Source organism: Akebia trifoliata, chromosome 3, assembly GCF_017979445.1.
Source record: "Akebia trifoliata isolate Shusen 1 chromosome 3, ASM1797944v1, whole genome shotgun sequence".
Lineage (NCBI taxonomy): Eukaryota > Viridiplantae > Streptophyta > Magnoliopsida > Ranunculales > Lardizabalaceae > Akebia > Akebia trifoliata.
Window position 1 is genome coordinate 51428582 of NC_141377.1, and position 21168 is coordinate 51449749.

A 21168-nucleotide genomic window follows, 5' to 3' on the forward strand; every position below is an offset into this window, starting at 1 on the left:
CTCCAAGTGGGATCCATACATGTTATTAGCCTTTCTTCCGTTATCCTCCTTTTTTTTTTTTCTCTTTTTTCTTCTTTGTATTCAGGGTTGGTTGAAAATGACCCATTAAGCTGATTTTGTAGGGCTGTCGATGGATCAAATCAGACCCTAAATCCAGTCCAACCCGATCCAATAATTTAAGATATGGTCCCCTGATCGCGTTTTTAAGATATCGTTGAATCCAATAAGGGGTTGAGTCCAATAAAAATTAAGGACCCAATATGATCCCTTATCTAGAGGCATATTACATATTACAATATTTAAAAAACCTAAGAACAGAAAGACAAATCAGTTTAAATAAGTGAATCGGAATCAATTAGTTGGACTTATTATATCGTGGAACTTCTGGAATGTAACAATAAGATGTAGATCCATGCTGCTAGTTATCTCATGTCGTAAATAAACAAAAATTTATCAACAACCCGATCGTAGTCAAAACCAGAATCACACAAAAATTTCAAAACTTTGAACCATTCTTTTAACAATATTTTTAAGTTTCCCTAGTATTACACCTATATGGCTACATAACTATAATTATCACCAATATTATAGTTATGTGGTGCAAATTTCTATTTCGGGAACAAGATTCCAACATTTCGAAATAAAATTTAAAAGAACTAAACATTGAATCAAGGTTTCAAAACAAGGGCAACCATGCACCCCTGCCACCCGTGCTTCCCAAATACAAATAACACCCAAGTAAACTTTTCTAGACACTGCCATCAGCTATTAAAATCTTCATCATCACAAGACCTACTAACGCTCAATCTGTATGGTTACGTGACTGATGTTGTACACCCTCCTGATATAGTCTACTACCTTTTCCAGCACCATTTCTGTGTCTGCATCAGGCGTGATCTTAACATGGCAAGCCAACAAGACCTTCCCCACAGTTATGGCCCAAATGTGCAGCTCATGAACGGCAACTACCTCATCCATCTCACAAATTCCCTTCTCAAGCACTGTTGCATCGATCTCCCTTGGTGTGCTCTCCATCAGGACCTCCAATATGTTCCGCATCATCTTTATAGTTGTGCCCAACACGATTATGGAGAAGATGAGTGTGCAGATCAAATCAATTATCTTCCATTTGGGTTTGTACCATATAACTGCCCCACCGATCATCACACCTATGCTTTGTATGGAGTCTCCAAGCACGTGAAGATATGCCCCTTGAACGTTGATGTTCCTCTGCTTCTTTTCTTTATGCCCCACTATTGGTTTGTGTGCATCTTCCGATGAATGCTGGATCAGTGGTTCGGTTAAATCTCCTTCATTAGCATGGTTATGTTCATCAATGTGTCTAGTAATGCTTATCCCATGGCTGTGACTATGACCATGATCATGATCACCATGTCCATGACCATGATCGTGATCCTGTCCACCGTGCCCATGATCATGATCATGTCCACCGTGCCCATGCTCATGACCCAACAAGACAGCCATAATGACATTGACCACCAACCCAAAAGCTGCAACAACAAACATTAGAAAGCCTTTTACTTCACTAGTTCCATGGATGAGTCTATCAATAGCTTCATAAACTAGAATGCCAGCTAAAAGCCATATCATCTGGATTGAAACGAGAGCACCGAGGATCTCAATCCTGAAAAACCCGTAAGATTGACGTGGAGTTGCTTCCCATCCTGACGCCCACAACGAAAACAAAGAGATAGCAAAAGCTGCAACATCCGAAAGGAGATGGGCTGCATCGGTTAAGATTGCAAGACTGTTTGCTTTAATGCCACCAACAACTTCTACACTCATGAAGATGACGCATAGTGCAACAGCAATGAAAAGCTTCCGCATAGATGCCGACCGTTCCTTGGCATCCTTAGAGTTGGTTCCAGCATCAGAAAATCCACATGGGGCTCCTCCACATACCTTGCTAGCCCCTCCAACACACACATCTCTGTTTATTTCGACAATATGCCCAAGTTGGGGATCTTGAGTTTCCATCTGAAAGTTTGCCATATCAGCATTTAAATAACAAACCATAAACATGAGTCTTAGCTTTAATATGTAATATAAAACATGTTTTTCGGTCAAATCTCAATCGAAATGATCTGTCATTGTAAAAAAGATATGTCGGGTGTTTCTAATTATAAGGCCATGTTATACTTCAGGAAATAATAAGCTCAATGATTTGGATGACATATTTATGATGATTGATAATGTAACAAACAAACAAACAACACCACATTCCATTATCTTCTAGACATGGTAAATTAGAAAAGTTAAACCCAAATAATTGATTTATAATAGGTATCAAAACGCTTCGATCTTAGCTAACATATTCATTTCCTATCAAAATAGTGCCAACTATAAACTATAAATGGGGAACACAAAACCCATCCTTCCCAACATGAAAAAGCAAGATATAGTTCTTTGAAACTTAAATAATAAAATTAAACACAGCCAACTACCATGGTAAACAGCTTAGCAGCCAAGCCAAATGTGCACTATTTTTATTTGCCATAGGTACATGAAGGGAAGGGAAGAACGGGGGGGCAAGTTCATGATTGTGGTGAACTTAACGGTAATTTAGCTAAAAGGACACCCTATACATACGTGTGACTCGGTCTAACATAATTTAAGGCCATACAACTAAAAACCCACCAAGAATACAAAAAGTCGTATTCTGAAACCAAAACAAAGAATGAGCACACTTTACTCATCGGTAGGCCATTTGATTATAATCTTTCAATACTTAGTTCTTATTTATAAGGTCAGCATAGCCTACATTGCATTATGAGAGACTAGAAGATCTTAGATTTTCTCTCCCTTTAAAAGAAAATAAATGTAATTTTCTTTAAAGACATTTTTTTTTCATATGGGAATCAATGTGTTGATGAGTTTGTTTTGTTTGTCTCTTTTTTTTTTTCCTTTGCTTTTGTTGATTTTGCTTGTTTGGCTAGTAAGTAGATCTCTTGACCACCTCCCTTGTATACTTTGCTTTTCTTTTACCTCTTGAAGTGAATTCTCCAAACCTTTCAAAACTTAGTATTTCCTTTCCTTTCAAATACCCCACCACACAGCAAAAGGGGTCAAACCCCATAGGATCATCTCCTTCATATTCAGGGCCGAAGAATACCAACCACTAAAGAGAGAAGGCACAGAGGAAGGGAAGCACCAACTTAAGTTGAACAAAAAGAAGAAATGAGACCAAATAATATGGGAAAAATCACAGTGAATAAAGAGATCGCTCCCGCATCCCTTGAGAATGCCTTTTCAAACACCATAGCCAAAGGAAGCTCCCGCATGCCTATTAAACCAGCCCAACCCATACTTGGCACTCTCTTCTAGAGACTCTACTCACCAACACCAAACCTTTGCAACCATTTTCCTAGAAGGGTGGCATTCATGACTTCAAGATTTCTAATCCAGTGACCCCCTTGCCTTTCTACCCAATACAGAATGAGAAGCAAAAGTAGTTAGTTGGTCAAAGAAACTGACCACCTTGAAGTGAAGATAAACCAATTTTATTCATTTTGATAATTCAAGAAAAAAAATTTCAAATTCTGACATGAAGTTGAAATTTAACTTATTTCATCTGATGTATTGCAAGCACAATGAAACTTTACAATGTCAGAAACCACTTATTGCATTTCTCCTGGACCATAAACTGTATGATATCCCAAGATGAGAATAATTCCCAATAGCATAAAGCACAGATTCAATGTTTACAAAATAAGTTCAAAGACATAAGTACCCAAACAAAAGAATAAAATAAAATAATGTTTAGAGTTATATCTTAATAGCTGTGGAGTGCAACAACAATGAGTACCCAAACATTATCGTCCTCATCATCGAAGCCTTACCCTAAAGATTTAGGGGTGGGCTAAATAATTCTATCTAGAGTCATGTTATCTGCTATTAAAATTGTGTCCATATCCACTTCACTACCTCAATCCATGCTCTTTAGTGTCTTCCTCTTACTCTTTATAACCTTCAACTTGCATATTTCCTTCTAAATGGGGTGGTAATTGACCTTCGCTGAGCATGATCAAACCATCTAAATCGACATTCTCCTAGTTAAAAGCCTATTGGGGCTACTCTTACATTTTTACAAATGCATTCATTTCTAATTCTATCTTTCTTAGTCTTTTCTACACTTAATATATTAACATGATGCTTCTTGATTCCCAACATTGAACTCCTTAAAACATAGTTGGCCAGCCTGGTCATACTGCCTCTCATAATATTTTTTTCTTTTATTTAATTGGGATGCATCAGTATGGTTTCTCAATCAGTGTGTATAATAGACCTGAGGTAACAAAAATGGTTGCTTCAGAGAATTTTCTAACCATAAGTATTAAAAATACATTTCTATCCATGAGCGCAAGTATTAAAGTTTCACTCCACATACTCAACAATTGGTTCTACTTATTCTAAAGAGAACTTTACAAACTCATGGACGAGAGATCTCAAAATCACCGTGATAGTACACATTCCAAAATATTATCCAAATCACGTTTTTTACCATTGTGGTAATTTTGTTTAAAATGGTAAGATAACAAGGGTAAAATTTAGTATTTCACCATATTAATATCTGGGGAATTTATGATATTTACTAAGAGCTTTTTAACCATTTAAAAAAATAACTTTATTGACCAAAACGGTTTTTTTACCGACTTAGTAAATAGTTTGGAATGTGTATTTTACAACTGTCCTGGTAAATAAGATGATCTCATCGCATGTCCCTTCAAAAAGAGATTCTATAACATTCATTATCGAGGTGAGTTGTTTTTACAAGCCACCATTACAATAGTAAGATGGAGAAAGGGGTTCTATAAGACCCCCAAAATGAACTTGGTTGATTGTATGGCATCAACTAACAACTGAATGCTAGCCATTAATAATTAGATGATTGAAATCACACAGCCCACACATTTCGTTTTTCGACAAACTATCAATAAATACTTCCATTTTCTATCCACACAAAAAAAAAAAAAAAAAAGAGTTTAGAAACAATAGTCCAATTGTTAGTTGAGTTGTCTTGATCAGGGTTTGATATCCATCATAGTCAGATACAAATTATACTCCAATTTATTGACGATCCGATCCTATATCAATCAAACAGAATGGAAGTGCATTGTACCATGGTCCAAACCAAAAAAGATTCTATCAAGATTGATTAAATACCAATCTTGAAATCCAATGGTCTGGTTCTTGGGGCCCACAGTATCATTCTCCTATAAACATTGGGTGTAAAAGAAGATAACATATATTCAATCAAAAAACTATAAAACCAACCAAACAAGCAAGCATCAATCATTCCTTTTGACAAACATAAAAATATTATCCAAAATTCATAGAAACAACATACGACAGTACATCACCAAAAACCCATTCAATCCATCTCAAATGATGAACAAAATGTCAAATAAAATCAAATCAAATCTTTGAACCCCATCATCACTTAGAAGAAAACTGAAAAACAGAGACAGAATGTACAGGAACTAGTAAATCACCTACTCAGATCTTCTATATATATATATATAAATAAAAATAAAAAGTCAAATAAAAAACGCCAGAGACCCATCAAATAATCGAAACCCAATATACATAAAAGATAAACAAAAGGAAAGAACCCAAAAAAAAAAAAAACCCATTACAGCAAGAAACAATAATACCTTCTTTTGTTGTTTCTTTGTCTCAGACTCTGTTGAAGATGAAAGAGAGAAGATTCTGATTTCTGAGTAGTAAAAATATCAAGGTACCAAGCAATGCGTGGACTATTATTGGAAGATAATGAAATATTTCTGGCCTGATGACGAGTATTTAAAACAAAAAAAGTTGTGCAACAACCTCTCTCACTCTCATCATCTCATCCCCACCCCTCCACATCCTCTTGTCTTCTAGGTTTTTGGTTTTAAGCCGCCACTCCAGATTCTATCTTTTTATTTTATATTTATATTTTTTTTATAATATGAAATTACCTATTTACCCTTTATGAAATTTGTGAAACCGACATAACCTTCCAATCTATAACAAAGAGAGAAAAGGAATAGAGGGCATTTTAGTCTTATTGAAGAAGGTAGGGTTAATGTTTGTGTAGGCCTGTAGTGATTGCGGTCCGTACGTCTGAAAGTCTAAAGGCTAATGATAAAGAAGATGTTTTCTTTCTCTCTGGGTAATTTGGTCATACCCTTCAGGTTTTATTGAATATTAGAGATATCCTCTTTGATTTCAAAATACCCCTTGACCACAGTCATCTTTGAGAGATTAATAAAAAATAATCTAAATACCCTCATCTTCAAATTTAACCAAAAAACCCCTTTGATGTTTCTCCCAAAAAATCTGAAACCTTCACCTTCCCGAAGGATCAATTTTTTTTTTATTTGAACGTCGAAGGAAATGGAATCTTGAGGCTGAACACATTACTGGAAACTTTTACTTGAAATGTTGAAAACATTTGTTTTTCAGAGAAAAATCAAAGTTTTTTGTGCAAAATGTGGATATGGGCGCATTTAAGTCATTTCTTATATGTCACTGATTTAAAAATACATAGGTATCACCAAAACAGCGAGGGACATGTTTAAATCACCATTTCTTTCATAAAAAAGGGTCCACTCTTTGGTAGATCTACTCACCAAAATATACTTAATTGGTGATAAAATGTAGCTTAAATTAGGTAAGTTCTTATTTAGGTATTTTAAAATTTATGCCAATTTCCAATATGGTAAATTTTGCCAATATTGGAACCACTAATTCTATTTGCTTGAGTATCATGTACCCCTAAAGTTGGTGGATAACCATTCAATTACATGTCTCCATTTTGTACTATTTGACATGATACTTGGAACCCATTAATTAATTCGTAAATCTTTTGCCCATACTTTGGTAAATTTATATTTATACAATTAAGTACAACATGATTGAAGATTTCTACAATGCTCAACACATTTTTCACCGTAAGCTTGGAACGTAATCTATTCTTTGGTTTCTTACACATCAACTTTCCAACTTGTCATTTAAGTTTAATCTCTATTTATAGATTTTTCGAAATTTATTCTAAGCTTGCCAGTCCCGATAGAACTGATAGTCTCTAACTCATCAATTTTGTGTGTGCAGCATTGAGATCATCACACTCTTTGCAACTGTCGATTGGGAAATCTCTTGCCAATCTTTTATTGTGATTGGCTGATCTTTACATTAAAAAACTTCATTGTGATTTTGCGAATGATTCGTGGTATTTTTTGTATTGCAAATAATTTGCTAAAATTTCTTAAGAATTTAAGTGAACATGTAAATCATTTGCATTGTGTGACTAGGCACCAGTAAAATTAATTTTAAAAAAAATTATTTTCATTGTGACTTTTTCTGATTATAGATGTCATTTAAAATTGTTATCCTAAAAGTGATTCTTATGAAAATACTTTGATGATCAAATTAATTGTAAATTTAATAAAATAATAGTAAGAACATTGAAATTTGCATTAAAAGGAAGGATGAAGGATACAGGAATTTAACAAAGAAATATTTCCAACAGAAAATAAATTCTTCAAGAAAATATAAATAGGAATATAAATTTCTTTGAAGAAAGAACACAATCATAAATTGAAAATTGCATTTTCTAGGAACTGTCTTCTTAGCCAACTTTTTATTTTGATCTAAAAGTTGGTCAAGTATACCTCTCCGGATGACATTAAAATAAATCTGAATTTTGAATAACTCCAACAATTTATATTAAAATCCATTATTAGAAAGAGTTTGTCTATTAGAATAAAAGTGTTCCACATGATCAACATTGAAGGGTCCCTATCCTCACAGATAATAGGTCGGGTGGGATACAGTAAGGCACATTGTACTAAGTAAAATCTTTTTCATATTGAATCCAATAATGCAAAGTCATTGTTTTACATTCTTCTGAGGGCTTGAGATATTGGGAGGATGAAATATTTTTCTAAAAATAAATAAATAAGTCAAAATCCCCACTATTTATCAGCGAAATTCTCACTATGCTTGTTTTAGGAATTAAAATGAACAGTATAGTGAAATGGAATTTTAACAAAAGTTGGAAATGTTTTCGAAATTTTCTCTTGTTAATAAATGTGGAAGGAAAATGTTGAAGTACCATTGAAATTGACATCGTTTGGGACATTGTTGATGTGGATATGTATATAAAATCATAAATGCTTTTCTACGAGTGAGAAGCATCAATGGTCATGTATATACCAACAACTCAAACGATGTCAATTTCAAAATTACTCCAGCACGACTCTTAAGTGGAAAGTGGGAAAGGGGGAAAGAAACGTGTTTTGAAGAAGTCTACGATTTAAGTAATTTTTAATGATATATATACGACAGAGCAAAACAAATTATTTCCATGAAATGGATAAAATAAAAAGCTACCCTTTACTAACAAAAATAATAAGATTTTAAACCTTACTAAGTGTTGTTTTCCTCAAATGTGTTATACCTCACAAATCCAATACGACAATCATCTAAATTTTATCGAAAAATTTAGATAAAAAATTTTAAAAAATAATTTTTTTTTGAACTAGATCCAAGGTTTTAAAAATAGATGGTTAGCAAACTCTCACATAACTTCCAAACTTAAAAATGAAATTCAACGCTGAAAATAATTTTTCTTTTTGTTTTTGAATATTTTTTTTATATCAAAATTCATAGAATTTCGTCATCTACACCCTTAAGCATTGGATCATGTTTTTAGATGTTAAGAGCCGAGGTGAGTCCAACGATACTTGGTAAGGGTAAAATCCTTACTACTTAGTAAGGTTAGAGAGAGGGACTTATAAAATAATAGAAAAGAATAAAATAAGAAAATAAAATAAAATAAAGTAAATAATTTCATTGCAAAAGAACAAAGTCGTGACCTTTTTTTAAGGACTCTCGAGGCATTCAACGACCACATGTTTTTGGGGATGATTTAAAAGGAAGTATAACTTTCCATCTAGGCGGCTCCAAGATACCCTAAACTAAAGAGATCAATAATTTTCTGTAGAATATGCCATTTGATTAACCGATAAGACCTTATAAAGTTTGATGACTCCACAAACCAATGGGATCTGGACATTTTTGATCCGTTGAATTATTGTCAATATTGGATATAAAACCAATACAAATAGAACTATGTCACTATTTAAAGCGACAGGCTTGGATGGTTCATGAAAAATAACTCATATGAAAAACACGTCATCCCGTGTAAATTTAATATTCAACAATTGAGATTAATCCTTGAGATATATATTATAAAGGTACTTATAAATCCCAAACAATTGGATTTTGTATTTACACGATTAAGATCATATGTTTCTGTATCGATCTTTTTCCATGAGTTTTTTTTTTTTTATCGTAACCCATTTTTAAAATAAGGGGGAAAAAGGATAATAGATTCTAAAATAAACTTTTCTTACTAAATGTCCTCATCGAATTTTAATGGTGAAGGAACAAATGACAAACAGTTAGAGGTGTCAATGGGTCTGTTCCGATAAGGAACTTAGAATCATAATGATGATATTTAGTTTAGTTTCAATTCTTGTCGGTTCCGGATCTGATTCTAAAATAAATGGAATCGAAATCGTCAAAAATCATGAGTACCCATCGGTTCTGGTTCTCAAGAATCAAATGAGAAAAAATGTATTTCAAAATCATTTTAACTTAGTTATAATTTCTTATACTAAAAATACAAATTAATGATTTTTTTTCAAAAATAAAAATTTATCTTTGTTAAAAGTAATAAATTTTTAGGAAGAGTAGTTCATTTTAAGATCCAATTGATAATTTATATGAAAATTGGAGAATTTTATATAAGATACATTTAATTTGAAATAAAAATACCTTAAATCATCTACAATATGGAAAGAAATGAAAAAATAAATCGGTTCCAAGTACCCATTGGATAGAACCTAACGGTTCTAATTCCTATCGATTTGATTCCATTTTATAACCAACTCTAATCAGTTCCAATAAAACCGATCCGGAACTAGAGTTTTCGATTCCAATTCCAATTCGATTTCTGTTAACTGGGTACCCATTGACACCCTTACAAACAAATATTGCTAGTGAAGCCACAAGACTTTGTTAGACCTTTGAAAAGGTAAGTTATTTATTAAATTTTTCAAAAAAGTAAAATATTTTATGGAGCAATATTTTTTTTATTTTCTTCACTGCAAAGTGGTGATTCTTTGCTTAAAGTTTTGAAGCGAGGAATTTGAACACTCAATTTATTTCAATGTAACAAATTTGCTGGTTACAAAATTTCAAAACAATGTATATATTGTTTAATCTTTTTAAAATAAAAATTCATGAGAAAAATAACATTCTTCGTATTATCTATATCTTAGAAACCGCCTTATTATTACACCAAATACTTTATAAAGGAGGCTAATAAATACTTCATGCTCTTCACGAATAGAGGGTTTTATATTACTTAAGCGATGGGAAAGGCTTAAATCTCTAAATCATTGATCGATGGTAGTGGAAGATAGGTATGTCAATTAAGAATATGCAATTTATATTTTCCTGAATTTGCTACTTTGAATCAAATTAAGCACAAATTTCCCACTTGGAAAAGAACAACCAGACAATTCATAGATTGAAAAACCCAATTTTTCGTAGTGGCAAATTCACTACTTAAAAAGGAAACAATTACCAAATTCACTAATTTAAAACAATTTTCATAGTGAATCCTTATTTTTAATACCCAATTAGATTCGAGTTTAAAAGGAATCGAACCAAAGGAATCTGGACCGATAGGTTGTACCCGATGGTTATTCGGAACCAATTTGCTTAACCCTTTTGTTCATATTATAAATGGTTGAAGTTTTTCATACCTTTTAAAATTAATTGATATTATATAATTGTATTTTCATGTTTTTATATTAATTATGTATTCTAATTTAAAATGTCTATCTTTGCTACACGTTTATTAATTAGTTAAAAAGATGAATTTTAGTTTTTAGAAAAATGAACTTATATATTTGTAATTTTACTATTAATGCTTTTATAGACGATATATTGTATTCTTGAAAGGAATTTTTTTTTTTTTGCATTTATAATGAAAAACACTTGTAACTAAACATAATAGAATATTATTAGTACTTAGATTCTTTTTTTCTCTTATCTCTTTATAAAGAATCAGAGCCGATGGACACAGATGATTTTTAGCGGCTCTAGGAATTTTAAAATCAAAATCGGCACCAACAAGAATCTAAACCAAAAAAATATATATATGATGATTCTGGTTCTAAAAACCTTAGGAACCAAAACCGACCCATTGACACCCTTGTGTCAAACCTATTCCTTATTAGAATAAGTCTTTATCAAATTCCAAACATTAGGTAGATCCTAACTTATCATAAAATTTTCATTTTTTGTTCAATTGATCCACTAATTGATTGTTCTTATCCGACTCGATCTAAAATGCCTTGTTGAATATCCAAACTATTGATCCTTGGAACATTAGGTCCACCTCTTAGGATGTATGCACCCAGGGGAGGATTTAGAGTGGGGGCAATGGGGGCACTTGCCCCCATAAGAATTTTCAAACCTTCTTTGGAGTAATGAACTACTGCTCTCCCAATTTGTTTTACACTCTTAGTTGTCCCCAAAAAACAGTTTTCATTGTTATGTTGCCCCCACAAAAAAAAAAAATTACAATCTTCGTTGCCCTCACAAAAAACTTCCTCTTTTACATTGCCCCCACATGAGTTAAATCCTGGCTCCACCCCTGTATGCACCTTAAATTAATTTTGATTTTTTTTACATGATTGATTTCTAGTCATCAGATTCAGGCCTTTTTTCATGGGCCAATGATAAATGGTTACAAATGACCAATCAAACTGATGTCTTGTGTTTATATCCACCACGAGATGGTCCAAATGTTCATGCACTACATGAAAACTAGAAAATTTGAAAGGAAAATTCGACAAATCATAGCCCATGAATTTTAGAAATAGAATTTCGATGGCCCAAAGCTGTTGAATTTTTTTATGTTCCCCACATTTGATGGCTTGGATCCGTCAAATTTCTCCCATCATCCATTAATTTGGTGGTTTTATTCAGTCGTAAAAAATAATTTGACAACGAAAATTTCGACGCCTTGATCTCTCAAATTTTATTAACAGCCTTGAACCATTGAATATGAGTTTTTTTTTTTTTTTTTTTTTCCATTGTGACGAGAGTGTCACTAGGCATTTTAGTATGGTTGAAAAATCAAATTCTCATTTCCCTATTTAATTTGGAATGTGTTAAATTTCTAGGGTTGACTCAAAAAGTTTCAAGTCTGATCATTGATTTGAATTCTAATAAGAGTCATTATACTCTGAGTACCCCACGTGACATACTCAATCGATTGCCTGACATGACAAGTTTGAAAATCGTAAATCTGCGCTCCTTGGAAAACACGATTCCCTCGAGATACACTTTTTTTAATGGGGGAGTGCAGCTGTGTATCCAGAGGTGTGCAGACTACGATTTCAAAATTTGTCACGTCAAGATAGTCAATTGAGTTTGCCACGTGGGGTAGACAGATTATCATGACTTTCTAATAAAGCAACAATTCGACGTGGGTCCAAAAAGTAAAAAAAATATATGTATTATATATATACTTTTATCAAACCAAATAGTATCTGAATAAAGTGATCAAATACGAGAATAATGAAATTTTGGACAGGATCTGAATCTGGAACCTCAATTATTAGAGAGGGTTGAGGAGGTGAGTGGGAGATCACATCAGGTGTCCACGAAAAACACGTTGGATGCGTCCAGTCTTGGGTTTCATGATTCAACTTTACCTAATTATAAAAAAGCAATGAAGAGGAATTTGGCTCTTAATAAATCTTATCAGATTAGATATCCAATTCAATATTTGAATCCAATAAATTTAGGGTTTGGAGACCTAATCCTAGTTCACCCATGTCCCAATTTGATCGATACGATGACATATGAAAAATACATATACTTGCCAGTAGAATGCACTTCCCAGTTCCCACACATGATAGTAAAACGAAAAATGTGAATTATGGGCTAAAGATCTAAATTTAGAACATCTTTATATTATAAGTTTTCATATTTTTATAAAATGGACAACCATATATAAATTTAGAAGCACACACATATAAAAAATATTAAAATTTTCATAAACAAATTCTTTTATGAAGTACTCAACAAAGAAAAAAAAATCAAAAAATTGATGAATCAAATTAGATTTGATTCAATCCAGACTCATACTATGTGGCTTTGATCGGACTTGGATTCAAATATTGACATCTGAATCGTTGAAATGTTGATCCGTACCAGTGAAACTGCATGTCATGGTGTTAATAGAATGGCTTTATTTACTGTTTTTGCCTTTAATTCTTAAAACCGGTGTGAGCAAATATGGTAGAATACATTTAAAAATAAAATATAATAATGCAAACATTATATGTAAAATAATTTATTTTAAGTTTGAATATTTTCTACCTAAGTCTAAATTAAAGTATACTAAATTAGATTGGATTTTGATAAGAAAAATGTTGGAGTGACATTAAAATTGACATCATTTCACTCATTACCAATGTGGATGTGTGTACGGAACCATATATGTTTAACATACAAGTTAAAACCATCATGGTCATCTGGGCACCTCCATGTCAGCAATGTGCGAAACAATATCAATTTTAATGTCACTGCAGCACAACTCTTTCGTTTTCATGTTTTTAAGGGCACATGTTAAATCCATTAAATACACCTTGAAAATTGATTTTTGTACTAAAATGGTCCTAAAAGAATTTATCAAAAATATCCTCAAATGTTTATTTCAAAGGTGTATTTAATGCACCTTAATGTGTGCTTGTAGGGCATACATTAACAAAACCCAAATAAATTAGGGACAATGATTGTAAAGGTCTCTTTATTGAGAATATGTATCAAATTGTGTCCTAGTAAAGAATACGGATCATTTAAGTCTCACTTAATAAAATATTAACCTACTAAGAATCTTTTCAAGATTTTTTTAAAGAAAAATACTTGAAATATCCTTTTAACAATTTTACAAAGTGGTTTGATTTAAAAAATATACCGAGTCAAATAAAAAACTTGATCAATTTATTTGATTATTAACATTTCTGTGAAAAATAAAAATAAAATTTTTATTTATTAAAAATTAGTCATAAATTTAATATAATTTTATTTGACACATTTAAGTTGACTTGTTGATTTTTTCAGTTGAATCAATTTGATAAACATTCAAGTTGAGTTTTAAAATTATGTTTTAAGTATTTATATATTTTAATAAATCTAAAATACATATATCAAATCAGTTTGATGATGATGATGGTGACCATACTCATCTCCATCAACATTATCTATGTGTATTAAAGATTTACTAGACTTAAGAAGAGAAAACAAGGAATTTTTTTCTTCTTCATTTAGATCATTTTTTTCATTGTTTTATAAGAGATGGCCTTAGTCAAGGGGCATGTCATTAATCTTAGAACATTGGAGTACCTCAAATATTTTAAAATAAACATGTTTCTTTAAATTTCAAAAATTGTTGAAGGGGTAGTTACGGAATTTTCACTTCAAAAATCCTTCCTAGACTAATACTTGATCAAATGGGTACTAATACTTGAAAACCAGTCTTCAAATTCTTCGATCTTCTTCTTCTTCTTCTTCTCTCTCTCTCTCTCATATTCTCAAATAGTGGTGAAGAAAAGAGGTTCATGGCCTGTTATTAGCTGGTCTAAAGACCCATACAATGGTGTCCTTAGGTGGTGCAAAAGAGCTCGTAAAGTTGGGCCCGCGAGTCTTCCATTCCCGGATTTGAATTTTGTGAGATGGGCTTTGAGTAAAATTGTCATTTGTAAGTGGAACTGGGAAGACTGGACCTTATGAAGCGAAATATGGACTTCTTTTAGCCCATTATGCTTTGTTTCCAGTACTAATAAGAGCTTTTTCGTGGTCACTTTAAAGTACACAGATTCAGGATTTGAGTCTTATAAAGAAAAGTTGAAGTTGTTTTATTTGATTAGTATTCTGGTTTTGGGAGATTACTTTTGCAATTTTTACATCCGTAATGAACAATAATAATATAAATCTGGGGGATTGGCTCAATGGTAATTTTAGACTGATAAGTGGTTAATGGCCATAAGTTGTGATTTCAATACCTAGTATGAGCATTAATTCCTAAGGGCCATTTGCGAGCGCACTCCTTAAGACCATAGTCTAGGGTCTGCGTAAAGCCCAGATATGACCCGGTTCACTGTTTACAAAATACCTGTCTATCTCGCCAATCCCACTCTTTTGTTCTTTTTGTTCAAACCTCATTTATTATTATTTTAAGGTTTGTTCTTCTTTAAAGAAAATCATCTCTACTCGTCCATATCTCTCTCTCTCTCTCTCTTAAAATTATTAATCTTCTTCGAGTTTTGAAATTGGTAGACTGCGAGTATTATGTTTAAGCATGCATTTTGATTGTCGTTCTAGGTAGGGTTATCATCCAGGTCTCAAAGAGCTCAACTTGAACGCAGGAAATGTCCGAGTTGGTATTAGATTGGATGAGTTCGGTTCATGACATAACCTTAATTTGTTTATATAAGCAATGCATTTGTAAACAACATATTTATAATTTGCATGCATTTCAGCCTCAAGTTGGATCAAGTTGCCCATAGGCCTCAACCAAAATCGAACCCTAATCTAAACCCAACAAAAGGTGGGATTGAGTGGGTCAGGTAATTAAGGGTTAGACCAGCCCAAATTGTCGGCTTGAATCAAGTGGTAGCACTCACATTTTTTGGCTTCCCAAACTTCAAGAGAAAGAAGTATCGTTTAGACATCACAATTCACAAAGAGGTGCTATACATATGATGGGAATGCCCTAGCAATGTTTTAAAAATCTCACTGTTGATTGGATCAGAAATTTATCAAATACGTTGGATTCGACTAGACCTCAGATTCAATTGGTTGGACTGATTTACAATATTTATTAAATAATTAAAAATAGAGTGACTACTTACAGATCATCTAGTATCGATTGCATTTCAGCACATACAAAATTCTCCTTGCACTCAATTTGTATGTTTGCAATCTAAAGAAAAAAGACTTAAGGATAATTTGATGCTCTTTTTTTTAGATGCCCCCATACGCTCCCTGACATGGCAGTTACAGAACTATAAACCTTTTCTCGTGTGTATTCTGAAACAAAGGATCTATGGAATGCATGAGGGCGGGCGTCTAAAAAAAATGAGGGTAAGATTACTCAAGAAAAAAAGATTGCACTCACTCTTTTTATTTGAAATCTCAAATCAGTCAAGCAGTATTCTACCATCTTTACGATCTGATTGAACCATTGACTAAGTGGCTCATCTTGCTAAGTCACTAATCTAACTAGAGCCTAGGACATAGCAAGTATCATCATATGTTGATACTTTATTTCATTCTTGCACGCACCACAAATCTACCTAAAAGCGATAGCTTAACCCTAGCACTCTATAAACATACTCTTCCATGCGAAGGGAGTGCACACGCCAGCACTGAAGCCAAACCGAGTATCTACAGGACCATTGCACCCACGCCGGTTGAACATGTGAGCAGTTTTTCCATCATAGGTGAACTGATAGCCTCCGTGTAACCAAATGTTCGAACACCCACATTTTTCGGAACGCTGTGCATGGTTATTGCACCCTGGACCATGCCACACAGTTAAATAACTCGCATTTGCGATATGGCTCACAAGTGCTACAAAAATCAATGCAATAGCAATGGAGATAAAGATGGAAGAAGGCTTGCTGATAAGGGCCATGGCTGCTAGACTGTTTGTTCTAAACCCTAGCTCTTTGATCAAGTACAATAAGCTTTGGGTCGAGGGAGGCACTGATAGATTCATCTCCCATATTATATTTATAGGCTAGACAGGGAAGAAATGGTCCCACCATACTTGCGGGATAATGATATCTAATCTAGGAGATCTAAAAATATTGTTGAATACTGATAACTTGAATAAAAAATTAAAATTGAGAACATTTTCCTTACTAACATAATAGGCTTTTAATGAGTTTTACTAAGGGTCATTTTACTAAAATGGATTATCATATTAGTAATCATGGAAAAATTTATATCCGTAAAAATAGAAATTAAAAAAAAAAATTCTTTTGGGTTTGATCAAAGTTTTGAAAATGGATGGCTAGTGAATTTCCACCTAATTTTTCAAATTTAATAGTGAAAAATAATTTTTTTTGTTATTTTCGTTTTTTTTTTAAATTTCATAGAATTTTGTCCTCTACAATTCTGAAGCGTTGGATTATGTTTTTGGATGCCACAAAGTGAGCCCAAGGACCCTTGGTAAGGGTGACATCCTTACTAACTTAGTAAGGCTAGTTATACTAATGACAGTTGAGCATGTTTGAATAAGTCTATTATTTGGATAAAACAGCATTTACTCACTTATTAAGACTAGTTAGGCTCATGTTAGTTATATATTTTGAGTAAATATTGTTTGACTAAGGAGACATTTACTAACTCAGTAAGGCTAACTGGACTCTCGTCAGTTGAGTATGTTTGAATTAGTCAAAATATTATTTGGATAAGGGGAAAAAATGGTTGGATCTAAAACTACATTACGGTTGAAATGCCGAGAAATTGGATTTTCTTGTCGCAAATCACGTTTGAGTCTCGCTATCAAACCTATGGGTGGGGTGAGAGGAAAAACGCAGGTTTTCTACCCAAACGACTTTGAGGTCATGTGTTCAAAGTCCAGCTTACCCATAGAAAAAGAAAAAAGTGATTTTCATAAGGATCCATTCTCGTGGGAATCACTAGGAGTATCCTCCACATCAGCCGTTTGATTGATGAGGAGCTTCAAATTAAGGTTGTCAATGGGTCAATTTTGATTCGGTTCCTAAGAAAATCAGAACCATAACCATTATATTTTTTTGATTTTGATTCTAAAATAAGTACAGTCGGAATCAGAATCACCAAAAATACTAGTACCCGATTCCATTTCTCCAAATTCGAATTGGAAAAAATTATTTCAAAATCAGAATAAATTTTTTTTTTCTTCTAAAAAATAACATGTTATCTACCAAATATCAACTTAATTATAATTTTTTTACAATAAAAATATGATTTAATGACTTTTTTTTCAAAAGTTAAAATTCATCTTCTTTACAAGTAATAAACTTTAAGAAGAGATGACCCATATTAAGCTCCAATACTTAATTTATATAAAAATTGAAGAACTTTATAATAAGTTAATTTTAAAATGTAGAAAAACCTTAAATCATGTATAATATAAAATAAATGACAATAAATCAGTTTTGGGTACTTTAATTCATTTACCAATCTCTAATGGTTCCTGCTCCTATAATTAGTCCCGTTCCATATTAGAACCGGCTCTAATCGATACCCATTGACACCCATAATTCAAATTTCGTCTGAGGCCAATATTTTCCTAAGATATCCAGTTGAAAACAAAACCCTGTGAGTTTTTATTTATTTTACATTTTATCTTATAGCATCTAGAAAATGTCTTTATCAAACCAACGGCTGAGATGGAATGATACTCTCAAGGTTTCCCAAGAAAATGGATGATCAAAATGTTGATATTGATTTCTAAGAATTTGTTACAAAGGAATGATGATAACTATATGGAATCCAATGATGTGTGTAGACGGTATTACAATTTTTTTGATGCCATTATTGAAATAAATGCTTCGCATGATTCTTGAGATGAATAAAAGAATACATTGCATGTCTGTAAGGATAAAGTGACCAAAATTAATGATAGAAAATTTTTTTGTGACTGAATTATTTGTTATTTGATGAAATATTTGGCTCATTTCATCACCCATTATACCATATGCATTTTGTCCGATATCTTTTTATCATTGTTAGACTATGTGAAGACATGTCATATTTAATATTTCAGATCTGGGGGCTCAGGGCTGTGGGTCGGGTTATGGATCATGGATTCCAAAACCCAGGGCCTGACAATTGAGAAAACCTTATTAAATCATTAAATTATATTTTTAGTGTATCAAATTATAATTCTTAGAAACAAAGTAGCATACATCCTAGATAATGAAACCCTGCCTACTTTGTCTACCCCACCCCTCTCATTCTTCTTGTTAGAATCTCATTTATTCTTATTCTAGTGTTTATTCATGAGTGCTGATTTTTGAACTCAACCTGACAGGAAACTCAAAAACTCACTGACTAGGTATGGACAAAGAATCGTAGATTCTGTCCCTCAGGATAGGCCTGTCAACGGATATGTATCCGATCGGATACTACTATATCCGAATTCGAATCCGAAAAAAAACAATACTATCCGAATTCGAATTCGAATCCGATCGGATATCCTTAACAAACATTCGAATTCGAATCCGAAAAATATATCGGATATCCGATAATATCCGATTCGAAAAAAAAATCCTGCAAAATACCGTCGTCTTCGATCAGTCGGAGTTCGCACAGTCGAAACCCCCGAAAAATCACTCCGATCGGATATCCCTAATAAACATTCGAATTTGAATCCGAAACATATATCGGATATCCAATAAAAAAATCCTACAGATCGAACAGTCGGAGTTCGCACAGTCGAAAGACTCGAAACCCACATATTTCCTCCGACTGGTTCGGATCGGAGAGAGAGAGAGAGAGAGAGAGAGAGAGAGAGAGAGAGAGAATATATACCTGCATGCTCGCCGACCGGAGAATACGTATCGGAGTTCGTACAGTCGACATTCGAAACCCACACATTTCCTCCGAAAAATCAGTCCAACTGATTCGAACTTCGAAGAGAGAGAGAGAGAGAGAGAGAGAGAGAGAGAGAGAGAGAGAAAATATATATTTGACGCTCGCCGACCGGAGAAGACGGTGGTTACGGGAGTTCGATCGAAGACCACCGTCGACTGGTTTTCGTTTTAGCCATTAACGTGGTTGAGAGACAGAGAAGAGAAGATAAGTTTAAAAAATAAAATTTTGTTATATAAAACGAATACACAATAACATATATAACATAAATAAAAGTTTTGTTATAAAACATAAATACATAATACATATACTATATCGGAGCGGATATTATCGAATCGGATATCGCGATATCCGAATTCGTATCCGAAATTCATTCGAATTTTAAAATGGTATCCGAATCCGAATCCGATATCCGAAAATTTCGGATAATATCCGATTTTTCGAATTCGAATTCGAATTCGAATTCGGATTTCGGCTATCCATTGACACCCCTACCTCAGGATACACAGCCGACCTGACATCTGCAGTTGTGTATCCCAAGGGTACAATTGTGTATCCCGAGCAAAATAATATATTGTTCTTTACGCATGACACGTCGGTGAGTTTTGAGTCCGGCTACCGGGCTAAGTTCAAAAACCATTAGTCTTTATTCTTCTTTAAAGAAAATCATCTATACACTTATTAAATAATAATTAAAATTAAAGGATTAGGATTACATATCACCTTGTATCGATTGCACTTCATCGCATAAAAAATTCTCCTTGCACCCCCATTGGTATGTTTGCAGTAAAATAAGAAATAAAAGTTACTCTCAAATTCTTATCTGGAATATCAAATCATTCAAACACTACTCTACTGTCTTTAAAGTTGAGAGAGAATAAAAGAATAACATTCACAAAAATTCACAAATTGAACCCGGTTTTATTACAAAATCTGGTAGAACCTGATTGAACCACTGTTCAATTGGTCATCTTACCAGTCATCATAAACCTACTAATTAAGAGCCTAAGACCTAACATGTATCATCATATGGTGATACTTTATTTATTTTATACACATTCTTGCACGCACCACAAATCTAGCTTAACATCCTAGCACTCAATAAACATACTCTTCCATCCCAACGGACTGCAGCCGCTAACACTGAAGCCAAATCGGGTATGTACATCACCCTTGCATCCATGCTGGTTGTACATGAGAGCAGTATGTCCTTCGTAGGTGAACTCATAGCCTCCGTGCAATAAAATGGGTGAGCACCCACATTTTTTGTAACGCTCGGCATGGTTATTACACCCCGGACCATGCCACACAGTTAAATAACTCGCATTTGCATCATGGCTAAACAGTGCTACAAAAACCATTGCAATAACAATAGAGAGAAAGATGGAAGAAGGCTTGTTTTTAAGGGCCATGTTTGCTAAACTG

The 21168-nt window shown here is 33.3% G+C and overlaps 1 protein-coding gene across 1 annotated transcript; it reads right to left on the reverse strand.

Annotated features, from left to right (window-relative positions):
* Positions 1-633: 633 nt before the first annotated feature.
* On the reverse strand, positions 634-5850 carry LOC147407814 (metal tolerance protein A1-like). The gene is made up of 2 exons (XM_086436562.1): positions 5676-5850; positions 634-1998 (listed from the first exon to the last, which is right to left on the reverse strand). Exon 2 carries the CDS (start codon positions 1996-1998, stop codon positions 796-798), a length of 1203 nt encoding a protein of 400 aa, XP_086292688.1. The 5' UTR covers positions 5676-5850; the 3' UTR covers positions 634-795.
* Positions 5851-21168: the final 15318 nt, after the last annotated feature.

Bases quoted from the DNA above. Each gene is read 5' to 3' on its own strand.
- LOC147407814 (XM_086436562.1), bottom strand. From the start codon at position 1,998: ATGGAAACTCAAGATCCCCAACTTGGGCATATTGTCGAAATAAACAGA.